This window comes from Actinia tenebrosa, unplaced genomic scaffold (genome assembly GCF_029948245.1).
Source record: "Actinia tenebrosa isolate PJP-AT-01 unplaced genomic scaffold, QUT_ActTen_1.0 PGA_scaffold6__47_contigs__length_16458017, whole genome shotgun sequence".
NCBI classification, from domain to species: domain Eukaryota; kingdom Metazoa; phylum Cnidaria; class Anthozoa; order Actiniaria; family Actiniidae; genus Actinia; species Actinia tenebrosa.
In genome coordinates, this window is record NW_028292583.1 from 946,524 (window position 1) to 965,072 (window position 18,549).

At 36.4% G+C, this 18,549-nt stretch overlaps 2 protein-coding genes across 9 annotated transcripts in view; one reads left to right on the top strand and one right to left on the bottom strand.

The window, feature by feature from the left end:
* The window catches only part of LOC116301842 (cholecystokinin receptor), a 56,975-nt gene extending 40,857 nt beyond the window's left edge, over positions 1 to 16,118 (top strand). For 3 of the 5 annotated variants that reach the window (XM_089038561.1, XM_031710986.2, XM_031710988.2), the window contains 2 exons: positions 11,220 to 11,355; positions 13,735 to 16,118. In XM_089038561.1, the coding sequence (XP_088894687.1) occupies positions 13,739 to 14,812 (1,074 nt within the window). In that variant the 5' untranslated portion in view covers positions 11,220 to 11,355; positions 13,735 to 13,738 and the 3' untranslated portion in view covers positions 14,813 to 16,118. Of the gene's footprint in view, positions 1 to 38; positions 1,028 to 11,219; positions 11,356 to 13,734 lie in introns of those variants that run through there. The other 2 variants (XM_031710994.2, XM_089038562.1) reach the window with 2 other exon arrangements.
* LOC148905781 (receptor-interacting serine/threonine-protein kinase 1-like) lies at positions 4,692 to 9,236 on the bottom strand. 4 transcript variants are annotated; one of them, XM_089039455.1, is made up of 5 exons: positions 8,985 to 9,236; positions 8,820 to 8,903; positions 5,801 to 6,462; positions 5,223 to 5,261; positions 4,692 to 5,038 (listed from the first exon to the last, which is right to left on the bottom strand). In XM_089039455.1, the coding sequence occupies exons 3-4, from the start codon at positions 6,370 to 6,372 to the stop codon at positions 5,258 to 5,260; spliced, it is 576 nt and encodes a 191-aa protein (XP_088895581.1). In that variant the 5' UTR covers positions 6,373 to 6,462; positions 8,820 to 8,903; positions 8,985 to 9,236; the 3' UTR covers positions 4,692 to 5,038; positions 5,223 to 5,257. The 4 variants fall into 4 exon arrangements, 3 of the variants coding, with proteins under 3 accessions (XP_088895581.1, XP_088895579.1, XP_088895580.1); XR_016121604.1 differs by lacking the exon at positions 5,801 to 6,462; XM_089039453.1 differs by lacking the exons at positions 4,692 to 5,038; positions 5,223 to 5,261 and having other exon boundaries at positions 5,401 to 6,462.
* Positions 16,119 to 18,549: the final 2,431 nt, after the last annotated feature.

The window sequence follows — 18,549 nt, forward strand, 5'->3', positions numbered from 1 at the left end:
ATGTGCAAGACATAATCTTCCTAAACTAACATTCCTAATTTTACATTCGACCGTGCGTGAACAAGGGTATCAGTACATCATGTTTCCGTTAATAATCAAGAGATTATTACTACTAATCCCAACTCTGTTTAATGAATCTAAAAGCATTTATACTGTCTAGGAATGGGAACTTGAATTTCTTCCTTCGAAAAATGGACTATATTTTCTACTTTAGGAAAGGTTTCAGAGCTGAGATTTGCACTAAGTGCTGAGGTAGCCTTTAAGAGGTTTATCAAAACACTAATTAAGTGTATACTAGGATTATTTAAAACTAATATATTGAAAGCAAGCATAAAGGGTTTGAATATAAGCAAGCCTCGCGTTTTCAGGCTTAGTCAAAAAAGCTCCAGTTTACTGATGCATTCTAAAACTTTGAACTTGTCATTCGAGTGGTCTAGACAATATTCCATACTAGAGTGCCAATTGTACTTGGGCCGTGAAATAAAGTCTTATAATTAGTGATCAAGCCAAAGTAACACAAAAGAAAGCGACGGAACTAGTGTCTACTACTGTGCATTAGTCTTGCTATTTTTTCACGGACAAAGTAAAACCACTCGAATAATAATGATGGTTTTATGTAGCTCAAAAGAATGAATCAATCATTTATATGTTTCCTGCACGTTATTGAACATCCCTTTGTGCTCAGGAGACCATGTGCTTGTGGGTGAGTAAAATAAAGAGGTACGTATTCAATAAGAAGAAAAAAAAGCAAAGTAAAAAACCGCATAGATAATATAGAGATAACCAAATGAAAGAAAGAAAGAAAGTTGAGCACGTTCAAAGCTGTTACCGTGTTATTGCCCGCCTCAACGAATATAAATATCTGGCAATTGGATGTCGCTTGTTCTTCGCCTCTGACACGTTGCATGGTATAAATCAGATTAGTGCTCTACGAAGCGTATTCCATCGCATTTAACTGGCTCTCAGCATCTCCAAAAGCGTTACCAGTAAAGACAATTCAACTTAACAGTATCTTGGACGAGTGACAGTAAGTGAATAAGTCAATTGTATTTCTAAAGACTAAAGCAGCTTACGACTTAGATGACTTGATACAAGTCAACATCTCCTGTTTTTCAGTTCCACTGATTATAACGAGTGCCGTATGATAGCAATAAAAATAGGACTTAGTTTTTAAAAGTCTACTTTCGACGAGGATTCTGTGGTGCTTGCCAGGATTAAAAACCGGTGTATCTTTAACCTGACAAATAGAGAATGTTCAGTTTGGTGCCTTGAATTTTCAAATTTTCAAATCAAGTGCATCATAAGAGCTCTCGGCTTAATCATGGAACGGAAAATTAATTGAATGAAATTACAAAATGTATTGCTGATTTGGATCGAAGATTAGCCATATATAAAACATATCGGCTTTTAACTAAACACAAAACACCGTGTTAAATCAACATATATTCCGCACGACTGCATTCGTGTGATCACAACATGAAGGCCCACAAAGGTTTTAGCCCCACAGTATTAAGTTACAAGGACGATATTATTTTATGCATTTTCTGATTGTTACGGGAGATTTGCCTCTCATGTATATATGTTTGTAAATATGTTCTTTGTACGCCATTATGATTTCCAAAGGACCGACGAAGCTAAAATATAGAAAAAAGTCGGAATACTCAATGTATTTTTCATCTTCCCAAACAAGAGGGGTGGCTAGATATTTTATAGTTTCTTGGAGCTCATCTTGAGAACTTTAAATAATTAAATTATCACTGAATAATTTATTTAAGCCTTTTGTCTGTTTTCCCGTTTGAGTTGATAAAATAAAAAGAGCCTGCACTTGAAAGCATCATTTCTAAATAACTGGAGATATGCCTAAAATAAGAATTCTTTTGTCGTTTGCACCAGACAGTGAGGTCTATGTGCCAAGGTTACCGGGCAAAAAAAAAAAATCAATGAAGGTGATAATAATAATAATGATACTAAACTATCTAAAGCTGTGGACCTCGCATATGTTTTCTTGCACGATCAACCATCCTCTAATTTTTTTCCCCAAGCTCTAGTGTTTTTTTGTTTTTTTACAGAGAATTAAGACTGTATTTGCTAACGAATTACCAAGGGTTTGATATTTTTTAATGCGTTTTGTTTTAATTAGTTTTTTTTTTATACCAAGGTAATTAAAAAAGCACACTGTAAATCGGAAAGAGCTAATTTGGCCCAAAAAAAAAAAAGGGTCATTTCGGTGAGTAAAATATAGTACCATTTTAAAGGGCTAATTTAACCCTTTCTTTGATGGGCTATTTTGGCCCCTTTTTGTTGCGCCAAATAGACCCCACAAATGGGCTAAAAGGACATAAAAGGGGGGCCGATGTGAAAATTGGGGGGGCTATAATGAATTTCAGAGGAGCTGATATGACCCATATTATTGGTTGATTCGGCCTTCTACTGGGGTCAAAATGCCCTAAAGGATGCCAGTTTAGAGTTTCTGGAGGTGCCAATACGACCCTTTCATATTGTTTAATTCAGCCCTTCTACTGGGGTCAAAATGCCCCAAAGGCATGACGATTTAGGGTTTCTGGAGGTGCCAATACGACCCTATTTAATTGCTTGATTCACCCTTCCACTTTAAAATGCTTACATAGGATGTGGCTTTAGTAGGGTACTGAAGACACAGTTATACTTAAGAGTAAATTCAAGGGGTAACTTAACTCCAAAGAACATGGGTTGATGAAATAAAATAATAAAATGGACAACTCTGATCCAGCTTTTCACACCAATAATGTTAAGTCTCAAATTCATCTTTAATAGAAGTTTCTTTGTCAATGAGAAAGGTTACATGACATCTAGCTATTGTACACTTACCTTCAAAGCCAAAGCACCCTAAGGAAATCCAAACCTGCGTTTGGTTAACTAAGTAGTCACAGTAATACAATTACTCTTTGATTTCTGATAATCAGTTTCAAAGTAACAATATCATTACTATATTCAGGAACCCAGGGGTAGAATTCTGTTGCTCCTTCCTCACTACCAGGAGAAACACCCCTGTGCACGTTGTCCATTTGGACTTGTACCGGAAGTCAAAATTCAAAATGTCCACATTCAAAAACTAAACATATTTGTCAAGCTATACTTCATACTGATTGGTCGACCAATCAGAACACAGGTAATTTTGACTTCCGGTACAGTATACTACAATGGATAACTTGGACTGCACCATAGCCTCAAGAACATTTCTAAAACAGGAATAAAATTAGGCTTTTTACACCTTCACATTCCAGCTTTCATAGCTGAAGTAGGCAAGTTGTTTGACATGGACAAGTTGTAGTGTGAAATAAATTGTTATAGGAAATACCAATGTTTGAGAAGAATTAATGAAAAATACCACAGCAACTGCATGTCATGAAAGTTTGTATGAATACCACGAGGACATCTGATAGAAGTGGTATTCTGCATTGACCCTTCAAAAACTAAGGTGTTATTTCCTCTTAAGAAAACAGTTACATCAATTAAAGATTCTAGAGAAAGAAGTAGCAAGAAATTTGCACTTCAAACAAAAGCATAATACATTTTGGCAAAGGGTCTATTAAACTGTAAACTATAACTTTAACTACATAAAAACAACTTTTTAAATGCTTTCAAAAAGTCATAACACACATAGGCATGCAGATAAAAAGTAATTCAATCATTGTTGAATGTCATAGAAAAGCCATCAGGTCTATATTCTTTGAATCCAGAGAAGATCAGGGGATAAAGCTGCTGTGCTGTTGCTTTCATTATCTATTTTCCTTTCTTTATGAGAATATTGGGATATTTTTGCAGCCAGACAATTGGCCTGCAGTAAAGTACAGGGGCCCCACGATTTTCTGACTCAAAGAATAGGCTTCTTAAACTCTTATAAGTTTTACAATGGCAATAGACCCTTTTTAAATTCAAAACATGACTGCAGAAATTTTACATGACTGCTTTACTGCAGATGTATTTGCACAGGGTTAGCCTCAGTTGCAAGTAAGATATTCATAAATGCCAACGAGAAAGCAAGAATTGTCGACCTTGCTAGTCCAAACTACTTAGAATTTCCACGAGCTGTTTTGGTAATTACTGGTATGAATATATCACATACAATTGTGGGTAACCCTGTGGAAATGCTTCTTTTATGCGCGGCAGCAGGCATTCCTTGGGAACTCGGAAAAATATATTATATATTTTGGAGGCATTTTTAGACAGTGAGTTTCTCTCTTAGGGGTAGAAAAACAGAAAAAGCCTGCAAATGACCTCAGAAACTTTCAAGTTTTAATTAATTAACAATAATTTTAGAACATAAAATATTTTAAAAAAAAACAAACTTGCACCCGTATTCAGACCTAATGTGCACTGCTTGAGGGCTTGCCCAAGGAATTTCATTCTAATGCCATATTGTACAAAGGACAATGCTGAAATGATCTATTAGCCATATTATAGTACACTCAACAAAATTACTCGACTCTGATTGGTCGAGAGGAGTACAATTATAGCATTAAGTCGCTATGGCAACACAGCCAAAACAATGTCAAAACATTTAATTTCTATCATTTTGTACTTAAAAACATATTTAAAATTTTTTAAAGCCTTAAGAACTAATATTTTTTATGCATTTCAGTTGCGCGATGGACTGAAAATCGGCTGCCAAATAGACAATAGACTATACTAATTCTATACAAAAGGCCTTTCCTGAATTTGATACAGTAATTGTCAATTTAATAAACAATGCGATATGAAATTCAATGTGTATGAAATCTATGAAATCAATTTCAACTTTGGATAGGCATTTATAGATAAACCAACAAAACACTCTTGGAAAAAAGCTACTTACCCATGGTGTTGCACCATCAAGAACAGCTTTGTCAGCCATGAATGGATACTTTTCTATAAGCAGCTTTGCTATTTGGACCCGCTCAGCCTTGTTAACACGATCTGTATGGCTTAGAAGGCTGGTGCAAACATCCCTTATCATTTCATTTACCATATTTGCACTCAACCTTCTAGATTTGATACCCAATTCCACTGATGCAGAGAACTGGCAAAGAAAATTAATGTTAGAAATGTGTAAGTGGGAATCTCCTGCTGTTCAGTTGTGCACTGCATAAAGAGAGCATACCAATATTTTTCAATGACATCACCTTAACATACTAAAGCACATTAGCACATATAGAATGAAGAACCCTGCATCCCTGATTATACTGAATGAACTTTTTACTCACTCGTGTTGGAAGCTCAAACTTTGAAATCCAGTTCATCATCTAAATAATAGATATAACAAGGGGAAAAAAACAACACACATTTACATTCCAAACAGTGAAAATGAAATTATTTGTTTATTAGTGCATCAGTGACATAATAAATTCTACACTTTATAAGATGCAAGCTTACAAAAATATATTATTACAAAATAGACAAAATGTCCTGTTTTATTGTGGCAAATGTTGGCCTCCTATATCTACTCATACAGCTGGTTGACAGCCTAGATATCAATTCAGATCTAGTGACTTTAGCAACATGCTTAGTCAGATAACCAAAACTATATACATCTGATTCTTTACAAGGGAGGTAAAATCCATCATATATGGCAGGATCAGTATGTGGATACATAAGTTTGCGTTTTTCTCTCTCACTGGTAGACATTTCTCTTTTGGATGAGTGCCTTAACTGTTCTATGTGCTCAGCTTTGTTTAAATCTATTATCTTTGGGTGTGATGACCCATATTTGTCTTGTATGACCAAAACATTATCGGCCTTTATATCATTATGAATAATACCCTTTGAATGAAGGTAAGCATACCCATTGGCACATTTCATTAGAAGTTTAAGCCAGTCAAGTACTGGAATTGCAGTATTTTTCAACTGGAGCATCTGATGCATAGTAAGAGAATGTCTCTTACCCTCGGCTGTTGGGCAAAATTCTAGGACCAATACATGATTTGAGTTAAGAAGTGTAACACCAAAAAGATATGGAAATGCTTCATGTGAAAGTTGCAACAAAAGCTGAGCTTCTTTAAACACAATTTCCTCACTAGTGTCCCCTACATAATGTTTTGCAGCAACCTTCAAGCTTTCTCCACCTATTTGCAACTGCATAAGTTTGCAAATTCCAAACCTTCCTTTTCCCAAAATCAATTCAGAACCAAATTCATCTTTAATGTAAGTAAGTTGATCAGTTCTGATTGATTTAAAAAAAGTTGATTTGATACTTTGATTTTCAGATTGAACATTATCTAGCAGGCCTTTCAGAGTTTCATACTTTTTATGAACAGCTTTCATTTGCACAACGGTTGCATTGAATGACTTTTGAATGTCACTGTTCTTAGCCTCAAGAGTTTTACAGGCTTTTGACATGTATGTAAAGCTATTCATTCTAGCATCTTGTTTCAATTTTCTTTTCAAAGCTTTTTGCTTTTTGCGCCTAGCATTTCTTCTCCTTGTCTCACCAGGTGAAATAATTCTCTAGAGGAGGAATTAAGATGTTATCAGTGATATTATTACATTTTGGCACAATTGCCTAATTTGTAAACCAAGCAATGCATATGGTACGATGGGATACCGAGACACAGGGCCTCGCACTCACCAAAGTGAAGCTAGCGTCGGATTGGCAGCGTCGGATTGATATTCATTGAGATTCAGAATCATTTCCGGGGGAGGTCAAACAGGTCATTCTACTAAAATCCTCTTTTTCCCCTAACGGTGGCAAAATCACAAACGAATTCCGATTAAACTTTCTTCTCTGATTTCTCTTCATGATATTCTACGCTCTTAGTAGAATACACTGCCTATTCTCGACGAATTTACGGATTTTGATCTCAGCCTCGGATTGGACTCGTATTACAAGTCACGTTCAAAACATTCAACTGACAACAACAGACTGACGATTTAATTTTTATCAAACATTCAATTTATTCACTTCTAACCTTCATATAGTGAACTCGATTTTACTTTTAACCTTCGTATCGGAATCTACATTTCATGATACTGATTTTGCTCTCAGCCTCGGATTGGACTCGTATTACATCTCAGCCTCGGATTGGACTTCTATTACATCTCAGCCTCGGATTGGGATCGTATTACATCTCAGCCTCGGATTGGGATCGTATTACATCTCAGCCTCGGATTGATCATGTTTTTATATTAAATTTAAAAAATATGATTCAACATTTTAAAGACCTTTTCCCTTCCCCGGTTACATTGTTGCATGCAATGGAACTGAATTTAGATGTGAAACACGAGCCGTGTGGATTGATAAAGATCACTGGCATTAAGGTATCTTTCTTGACAAGATATGGAGAAACACATTTAACTGAATAAACAATGCAGACATGAAATCAAGGTGGTGTGAGGCTCATAGAATTATACTTCATAACACCTTGCCATTTGTTTAAATTATTTAATCGAAAAGTTTTAATATTCAAGCTCGAGGAAATTAGCTAAAAATTTGTATAGGTGGGTACAAATTAGTAAGTACGTGTGCAAATTAGTAAGTTTACATTATCGCCGCCTGCAGTTGTCATCGCGATGGCATTAGATATAGCAAATTTGTTGATTCATGGTTAATTTGATTGATAAAAGTAAAAAAAAAAAAAAATTAATAGCAGTTGTAAACATCTCTTTAAATCGAAGTTCAAAACTTATTAAGCTTCGTATTATTGGACACGGATTCTAAAGCTATAGTTTCTTGCCGGGCTATTGATTACCCTGACTATCACGCTTTCCAAGAACAAGTTTATAAAGTTAACATTCCTTAGATATCAGTTAATAAAACAACTTTGAATCGAAAACGATCCCAATCCGAGGCTGAGATGTAATACGATCCCAATCCGAGGCTGAGATGTAATACGATCCCAATCCGAGGCTGAGATGTAATACGATCCCAATCCGAGGCTGAGATGTAATACGATCCCAATCCGAGGCTGAGATGTAATACGAGTCCAATCCGAGGCTGAGAGCAAAATCAAGTATCATGAAATGTAGATTCCGATACGAAGGTTAAAAGTAAAATCGAGTTCACTATATGAAGGTTAGAAGTGAATAAATTGAATATTTGATAAAAATTAAATCGTCAGTCTGTTGTTGTCAGTTGAATGTTTTGAACGTGACTTGTAATACGAGTCCAATCCGAGGCTGAGATCAAAATCCGTAAATTCGTCGAGAATAGGCAGTGTATTCTACTAAGAGCGTAGTATATCATGAATAGAAATCAGAGAAGAAAGTTTAATCGGAATTCGTTTGTGATTTTACCACCGTTAGGGGACAAAGAGGATTTTAGTAGAATGACCTGTTTGACCTCCCCCGGAAATGATTCTGAATCTCAATGAATATCAATCCGACGCTGCCAATCCGACGCTAGCTTCACTTTGGTCTCGCACTCATCATGCACAAACCTCAGTCACAAATCTGGACAAGTAAACATTTGAACACCGAAGCCAAACCCATAACCAAGCAATACATATGTTAACGATGTGATACCAAGGCTAAAGGACTCGCACACATCATGTATACACCTCGATCATAAATAAGAACTTCAATGAAGAAATGATTGTGTGGAAAAAATGTAGTACTTTATGAAGTTTAGGTCGCTACGCCATGTTTTCATAAATACCTATGCTGCTTGTAGATTATTCTACTTAAAATAAATGAAACCAAATAAATGCTTATTAACTTATTTTAACTTAAAGTAATTTAAAAGCTTATTGTGTGAGAAAGTATCTTAGGTTGACAACAAAACAAGTTGATAAATTAAGGATAAATTAATCACTCCTGTAGCACTTATTATATTCATGTCAGTTTGAACGATTTAAACAAAAACTTACCTTCGGCTTTTGCTTGGCACTCTTTGGTGTTTCCGGAGGGCTTTTGGAGGTTTCCTTTTTGTCACTATCATCCTCAATCTCATCCTAGATTATTTAAAAGAAATGATCACAGGTATATTACTATCGTCAAACAACAAAACCTACAAGTAAGAGGCACATGCTTACATTATCGCTATCAAGAATTAGCGTTCCTGTTGGGGATGCACTTCTAGAAGTATTCGGAGTCGTAGAAATATTGGAAGTTGGAGTACTGGCGAATTTGGGACTGCCACTAGACGACCCTTCCGACGGAGCTGTTACCTGTAAAAGAATAAATACACAGCAGATGTTAAGCAAAGAAAATCTACATTTAGCACAAAAGAAGTTTTGATAGACGAAAGAGTGCTCAAGATTAATATTTTAAGAAAAATTCCCCTGTTGAACTCATAAAAAAGGCAACCATTATGTATAATGTATTATGTATAAGATATTTAAAGTTATCTAAGTTAATTAGCTATATTTTTACAGATTCATACTTATATTATATTTTATTTATTTAATTTATTTTATGCACGACCCCACAAGCTTTTAGCTTTAAATTTTATCGTGTTTAAATAAAGGTATTCTATTCTATTCTATTCTAACCAGCAACCTATGTAAAACCAACGGTCACTGTACATTGGCGCCCAATCTATGCGCACGCGTAATGCTAGCGACCGCTGTACAGTTGTGTACATCCTACATGCTGCTGAGATTATTTCCCGCGAATACTGATATCCCGCTGTTACCATGAGGTAGGCTGCACTCGCCGATCTTTCTCCCAAAACTGCAGAAAGAGCCTTCTTAAACTTGGTTCTTTCCTTAAAAATGGGAAAGAAAAATCTTGTTTCTGCATCATCTTCGTAGATGGAAACAAGATCTTCGCCATCCAGAGACTCGTCTAATTGCCCCCATTGTTTGACATCTTGCTGCACCCGCGAGCAGTGCTGATCAAATGTTTCAAAGTGAATGGACTTTAATTCCTAAATAGGTTAAATATGGCCCCTTATGAGCATTTTAGTACCAACAAGGGCTAAAAAAATTATGCGCTTGTTAACTAATTTTATCAGTACATGGTGCATCATGGGTGCAGAACAGTTGCAGTAAATTGTTATTGGCTTTAGGTTAGAGCACCACATACATGCCAAGCATATCTAAAGTGAGCCAAATATAAGTGGGTAATTGCATGGGGCTATTTCAACTCCCAAGGAGTTGAAATGATTCTCAGAGGGGTTGTAGAACCAAAGAAAAAAGCAGGACTAAGAAAGGACTGAAATAGATTGTTAGCTAATAAGGTTTATTTATTTATTTGATCTGCATTTGAATTCCATGGCACAGGAAGCCAAGGTCATAGTCTAAAATGTGCACTTATATAATGCGCTATTAAGTCAGCAACTAAAATAGCACAGAAAAAATTTGCTTTCACAATAGATGACTCTTGCCTTAAGTATCAGCTTCCCTCAAGGATTGGCTAAGGTTTTTTATGCTAGAAACAGCGCATAACTTAGTCAATGATCTTTTGAAGCGCTGAAATGGTCTCTCAGAGGTGCGATTATAGCTCCATGAGAGCAGAATAAGACCAAAAAGGGCTGAAATGTATTTTCAGTCGGTGTTACTTATTGATCTTTAATGCTGATCTGTAGGTATTATTATGCGATTTCCTCTGCGGCCAAAACAGTCCCTTTTCCTATCAAATTGACCACACCTGGGGCCAATATGAAAAGTGGTGGGGCCATTTTATAATTCCTTGGGGCTGGATTGGCTAGTCATGGGGCTGTTTTAGCCCCTTTTTGTCGAAACGACCCCAAATGGGTCAAAATAGCTCCTTTGATTTTTGGGGCTAATTTGACTTTCTGGGGCTAAATCAGCTCTTTCCGATTTACAGTGCATGAGCCAGATCACTCTCTTTAGAAATGTCAGCTCCTGCTCAAGTATGGCCTACAGTAAACAAAAACATTACAACTGAGACGATTTCGAGTGCTAGGAGATCTATAAAGTCGTTGATTTGCGCTATTTCTCTGTTGTTGTAAAAATCAACATGTGAGTTGAGCGTTGTGCGCACAGAATATCGAATAAAGCGGTAGTGCTTGTGGGCAAAAAGTGTCCCCAATTAGTGCGAAAGCGCTAGAACGACTACACACTTAAATAAAGATATTAATTAATTTATTTATTTATGTCACGGGTAGGGAATGAATGAAATTTTAAGCTTAAATTTCTGTGGATAGCGCTAGGATACTAGGCTGTAAAAGGTGTCTAATTCCCACATTGTTGTATTTTTTGTCATCTATATTTTACGTTTTTTGAGGTGTAGAAGTGATCTATATTCTTTTATAAATTGTTTACAGAATCTCTTGGACAAACAAATTATTATTATTTATTCAGTGCTTAGAGCGTCATCTGCTTCCACGCTTGTGATTGGATGAGCTGAGAGTTAAGAATAGGCCACACACTTAAACAAAAACAGTTGATACGAAAAAAACTGCGAGACGATAGGACACCAATATTCACTGAGTAGCAGGTAAGTTGTTTGACTCTCCTGCAAATAGTTTATTCAAGTTTATTATTCCATAAATTTGTGCAAAACTAAAAAAAGTCAGTACTAGTGCTTCTTGTTGCTTTTATAAGATAATTGTATGGCAATTTCGCAAACAGATAAACATGTTTAGGTGCCTATCTTTTTTTTTTTTTTTCATTCTCTGCCTAACTAGAATGATAAAATACATAGAGGTTATCACATGTTCTAACTCTTAAAAGAGTTTGATATCGAGCGAGTTCGCGAGTGGGTGAGTGATATATGGAAAACGAGTGAATAATTATCAGGCTCTTAACGTGTAATAATTTGATTGATGGTCGATATCAGTGTGATAAAGCTGTGAATAAAAGCCATGTCAGTGCAGTGATATGATATCACTTCACAGGATACTGGAAACTGTAAATTTTATAGTCCCTAAATGTGTAATAAACAAATACACCTTGTTAGTTCTATCCTAGTGAGCGGGAATACGACTATAACAGTAATTATTCAAGCTCTGAAATGACATGGTTGAAGACTCAAAAATACGAATTCTATTAAGTCAATTGACCCAATGCTCGTCTTTTTTCTTCTTTCTTTCTTGTGCTGCGTTGATTGTAATACCTATTGGGCTTAAATGTGTGCATTTATTCGTTAATTTCTTCGTTTACTTAGTTTTTTGGTGGCAAAATCAATAAAATAATAAATAACCAATTGATCCAAAAAAGGGGGTTAACGAAAAACAAAATAATACTTAAGCAGCAAATTTAAGTGAAACTTTTTATACGCTAAAATTCCTCTTTCGGAGACTAACATCAGGTTATTATGACTTGCCTTACTAAGAGCTAGGTTTTGTGCTAGGTCAGCGAGGTCTCTTAGACAACAGGATTGAACAATTAAAGTAAAATGTTTGGCAAACGTCTAAAGTTGAGTAGCATTTTAATCTAATTACGATTTCTATCGCTATCAAAAAAAATCTAAAAGAAATCTTTGTAAGACAAAGAAAAAAAATTGCATTAAAAAATTCACAGCTCTTTAAAATTTATTATTTATCTATTCATTCATTCATTTATTTATTTATTTATTCATTTATTCATAAATTTGATTTCATATGATGGGTGGCAGTTGAAATATATTTTTTAAATCTAAATTCAATACTGGTTTGACTCCAGTCAAGAAATGAAGTGTTGTGCACCTATTATACTTAGAATAGTTATCATTTCAAAGCTGCCCATATTAACGACTTCCTCTTACATCCTCGCACTCACTCAGAAACTCTTTGATGCTTTCATATTCACTCCCAGATCCATTAGTATTCTTTAATTTATCCACAAACGAAAACCCAATATTATGAAACGGAAAACAAATGAAGATAAACGTTACGTGGGAGCTAAACATTGTCGAAAGACCTATCATTAAATTAAAAACTTAGAAATTGCTCAGTGACCGCGATTATTGAACAAACTATGTGGATCATGATTGCTTTCTAAGGCTCCCATTTATTCGTTGTATTCTCATGATCCAGTGAATGTCCATACTCTCTATTCTCGTCGTACATAAGCTCAAACTCAGCCAGAAGCGAGGCCTGTTTTAGCGGATTTAAAATGCGTAAGTATGTCAAGTATGTTTCGTTTGAAAAAAATAAGTGCCTTTGAATATTTCAGGATCGAGGAAAGCATCTTTTTGTGAGATTTCGCTAGCGAACTTGATCGTTGTGTTGTGCTGGGTATTTGCATCATTACCATAAACAAACATTGAGCGTCTTTTCACTTCTCATCAGCATTATAATCACTGAAAAACGTTTTTCGCAACGCCATGAATATAATATGCTTTTTCATTATAACCTAAGCTCCCGGCGATATGCTTGTTGTCCTGGGCTTAATTGCAAATAACAATGACTTTGGTAATTGGTAATTGGTAAACGTCTGCTATATCATCACTACCATTATCATTTTCAAATTCTGTCAATAATAACATTCTTTGTTTCCCTCCTGGTTACCCCACGAAACTGCAACATATTACGGGATGAGGTAAAGTGTTCTATTAAGTGTTTATGGTGACACGTAGCCTATTGTTTAATTATTATACTACAACTGATCTCGAAGGCTATAAGCTTTTAAAAAAATTTACAAAAGCAAGAAATAGTATAGGACGATGTATGACAACCTAAGAAGTGACCGATAAAACTCTTTTTTTCCAAGCGTTCTTTGCAGATCAACGATAGTATTTATGAAACTAGATTTATCATGATGGTTAGTCGGTAGAATGAATTTTCAGTAAAGAATAGAGGTCCAAGAATCGATCTGTGGGGCACACCGTATTTAGTTTTAACGCTGCCAGTGTAGTGTAAAACGAACTAACCATGTTTGTGTGATCTTTGTTTAGAACTATGAACAATCACACGTCAAGCTGGCCAAGCATCACGCCCAGGGAAGTAGCCGTAGAAGCAAACCTTACTGGTGCATACATGATGACGAACTATACACACGTTATATTATATTCCATTCTCATTCTGTGCTCTCTTCTCGGTAACGTTCTGGTCATTGCTGTTGTCTTTGGCAACCGAACTCTGAGGACTAACTTCAATCACCTCATAGTCAACATGGCAGTATCAGATCTGATCATTCCCCTACTCATCCTGCCATTAAAGATTGTTCAGGAGACGAATGGACCAGAATGGCTAGTGGACGGTCCTCTTGGTGAAGCCTTGTGCAAGCTGTGTTACTTTTTCAGCGATATTTCATCAGCCGTGTCCGTGTTAAGCCTAGTCATTATTGCTGTCAACAGGTACACATCCATCGCTTATCCAATGAGAAGTCGAGTTTTCAGTCGCAAAAAGAGTCGTGCTCTAATCTCCATCACATGGATCGCGTCTACTCTTCTCTTCTCACCATACTTCTATACTTTTGGTCTGCACAATGAGCGAGGTTTCACGGAGTGTTACTGGTCTTGGCATCCAGCAGACAATAAACTAGCAACAGCAATTTTTTATTCGATAGTGACCGCTACCATATTCGTTATCCCGTTAATCGCAATTATTATAATGTATTCTCTTATGGCATACAAGATCAAGCTAAACTCAAGGAATATTAAAGGGATGTTGAACGACCAACAAGCTCGTAGGCGAAGAAACAGAAATAACAACATCTTCTACGTATCAATTGTTATCGTTTGTTGTTTTATCTTCCTATGGGGTCCTTACCATTGCTTCGTTGCTTTCTATATCACGGGCAACTTTCCACCAAGCATTATAGGTAAACAAACTGTTATTTTTGTGGTTCAATTTCTCGGGTATGCAAATTCGGCTATAAACCCGTGTATCTATTTCATTTTCTTGAAGCATTTTCGCCAAGGATTGAGAATTCTTGGTTGCAGCAAGAAAAGCCGTAAAAAAAGAAGTTTAACTTTACTTTCAATGACCGGCACACGGTACTCATCCCGTAGAGAGCAGGAAGTTAGCTGAGAGTATAATGATGAAGAACTAAAACCAGTTGTAAGTATTATACTAGAAAACAACTGAACAGCTAATTTTCTCATGCATAATGGTATCCACTGAATCTGGATCACAACTGAATAAAATGACAGGGCAGAAAAACGACAAGCCCGCTACTTTCACGATTTTTTTATTCAACTGAGTTTAATACTCCAAATTCTTAAGCGTTTCATTTGTGTCACTGCTGCTCGAAATTTGTGATGAAATTTTGTCGAATTAGAGAAAATCTACTTGTTAATATTCACGAAAATGTCAGTTTTTCTGCTGATCAAAGTATCACCTCTCCCAAAGTACACGGCTTTATATCTCAAATACGCATTCAATAAATTTTGGTCGCATTTGATATTTGGCTATTTGGCTCCAAAAGAACGTGTTTACAAAATATTGAGCTTAATCAATGTGTAAAGCTGTCCTTATGGCGAAAGGCCAAAAACCGTTTTTCTGCCCTGTCGAATAAATTAAAATAGCTTTTCTAAATACAATACATCAGCTGGGTGCTATGTATGATAAAAGTAAAACCGCTTTTCGTTAATTAAATTTCCTGATTCCATAATTCTAGCAAGTTTGATCTCTGATGGTGACTAAGAAGAAGCTAAGTACTGCGACATAAAAGAAATCTATTTGGGATACAGGAAATTGTTTGTTTAAAGTTCTTTAACAAAATTTAAGCGACAGCTCAGACAGATCTCAAAATAATATTTATCAAATGATTTGGATGTAAAAATTATGCTATAGATCGTAGTTCAAACAAAAACGGGTCTCTACAAATACGTATAATGGCTTACTTCCTTTTCTATCAACTTCTTTTGGGGGGGGAGGGGTTGGGAAAAAGATGATGCAGCAACGGCTGTCACTTCTAAGCCCCTCTGACCCCAGAGGGTCTTGGGTCAGATTTTTTAAACTCCATGAAACGCCCCCATGTTATAGTGACGAATCCACGAGACGTAGCCGAGTGGATCCGCATACTACTTTGACAATGTGATGACGAAATTTATCGTCAATAAGAGGACAGACACATAAAAAATTATGTCTATTTGATTTTTATCATTACAAAAACGATAAAAACTTCTTATTTTTAGTGATCAAAACAACCGACGGAAAGAGCGCGCGCTCGTTGACGTCAGCTTTATCTGTCTGTCCTCTTATTGATGATAAAAATAACCAATCAGCACGCGAGAAATGTGTAAGTTATTGTAAAAAGTCCGGCTTTTGCCACACCTTACAAATGTGAATTACTAAGTGAAGAGTTATCGATGATTAAAGCAAAATAAATACATGCATCGCCGTTAGTAATTATTATAGTGCCAACACTGGCTATTTGTAGTCATAATGGTTTCAAGTCCAATTTGGAGTTCATTTGCACGAGTGGGTTTTTCAAGGTATTTCAAAAGAGCTAGAGATAGGTAGGTGAGTGCTATTCGCACTCCTTGAAAAACACACTCTTGCAAATGAGTTCCAAATTGAACGAGAAGCCGTGATTACTCATATTGAATAATGTATATGTACAAGTGCTTAAAAGAATATTACTCTGTGTAAGTCTAGGAACCCTACCAAATTGTGTAGTGTAAAATAAAGTTAGCACTGTTCACAGATTGGATACGAGCACTATATATCTGTCGGCCCTGTTAAGGCTGGTTCACACTAGCGACGGAATCGGAATCGGAATCGGAGTGGTAAGAGGAGCTTACGATCTAATGTGAGCCAATAATCGGAGTCGGGATCGGAAACAGAAGGGCGACGGTAGCGGAATCGGAAGGATCAGAAGGTTTTCTTTTTCTTCCGACTCCGATTCCGATTATGACGCTCATGGATCAGTGTGGACCAAAGAATCCGAATCGGAATCGGAATCCGAAGATTTGACCAATGGCAGAGCTCATACCCAGGCCATTCAGAGCAGAAAACATGGCGGCAAACCTGGTAACTATGGGAACAACAAAGAAGCGTTGTTTGACTCACACCAATTCGTAAGCTTCTTGCGCTTCCGATTCCGCTTCCGCTTCCTACTCCGACACTTACGACGCTAGTGAGGACCAGCCTTTTGGGGTTAATTTCGACAAAGCAACATGACCTCGAAACGGCGACAAGAGAGCTACCAACTGGCGATCAATGTTACACACGGTACTTTTGATCCCGTTCGAACCAATAGTTGACACGTTTTTGCTGGAACTTATATTTACTGCTTCTTTCTTTGAGATCTATGCTCAGTACATGTGTGTAAGAATATATCCCTCTCTATATCTCTGGTTACAAAACTACTATCTGGTTACATGAACATTTCGTCACACACTCTAATATTTACATAAAGACTTAGTCACGAAATGCCGTACTAGTTTTGTGTCTCACATCAACGACAGACTGCCTCAATAAATTACCGGCAGCCATGTTATAATACATTAGGGGCAACGGAATTGCGTCACTATATTAAACAGTTTTGGTACCACCTTCCACTCTAGAGCCTCTATATATTTTACTTCTCCCTAGTTAAAAACGATTTTCAAACAAATCAAATGCTTGTTTACGTTACTTGTGGTTTTTGTTTGGAGAGAGAGAAAGAGAATGAAAATTCTATACTTGTAAATCCAAACCACATTATGCATATCGGTCAACTAAGTACTGCCGTAATTAAAACTAGAGATCACTATAAAGATATGTTATCATTGATCGGTAACATCAACACAACAACAGAATGGTCATAGTATGCGCCAAAGTAATCACAGACTAATGGATAATTAATTATCTCTAAAAGATAGCTATCGAAAATAGCCGATTTGAGACACGATTGATAGCAAGCTATGAATAGCCCTTAAGAAAGAAAACGGATCTCTAGCACAAAGCATTATGGGAAACAGAGAACTTATGCTTTTTTGGCTCCTCTTAAAATTGATCTGACAATTTTTCTTTTGATATTTTTTTGATGGAAATGTAAGTTACTCAACAGGCGACAATAACAGATTAATTTTCCAGTTGCATTTTCGAAGTATTTGGTTTCCCAGAGAGGTTTGTGAGTTTTGTTCCACATTGCTTATCTCATAATACAGTAATTTAAAGGATTTCAGAGTTATTATAGACAGGAAAGATTTACGATGAGTGCTTTTTTAAATATACCGTTTGCATAATGGCGTCATTTAACTGCCTACCACTACCAGAATGCTTTGCGATTGGTTAAAATATAATTAACTTATTATGGAAAAGCTAGATATGTTAATAACTTAACGAAAGAAAGGGATTATAATACGTATTGGTGTATGTGACGCGTTATAATGCAAATTTATAATTCCATAGCATTGACTCGATCAGTGAGTGGGGTTGGAAATTGAAATATAAATAACATTGAAACAGCTAGCGACCATGTTGGTTGATATAACTAGAGAAGGTAATGAGGAATGCTTTGTTATAGTCAACCAACATGGCAGCTATGACGTAACATGCACCCCCAGATACCCGGTACCCATCACCTATGCTGGTGTATTCCTGGATTCCATACTCAACTATCTCAACATGTACCCTAAGATACCCGATACCCACCACCTATGCTGGTGTATTCCTGGATTCCATACTCAACTATCTCAACATGCACCCTAAGATACCCGGTACCCACCACCTATGCTGGTGTATTCCTGGATTCCATACTCAACTATCTCAACATGCACCCCAAGATACCCGCTACCCACCACTTATGCTATTGTAATCCTGTATTCAATACTCAA

Coding starts and splice junctions, on each gene's coding strand:
- LOC148905781 (XM_089039453.1), bottom strand. CDS start 6,372: ATGAATAGCTTTACATACATGTCAAAAGCCTGTAAAACTCTTGAGGCT.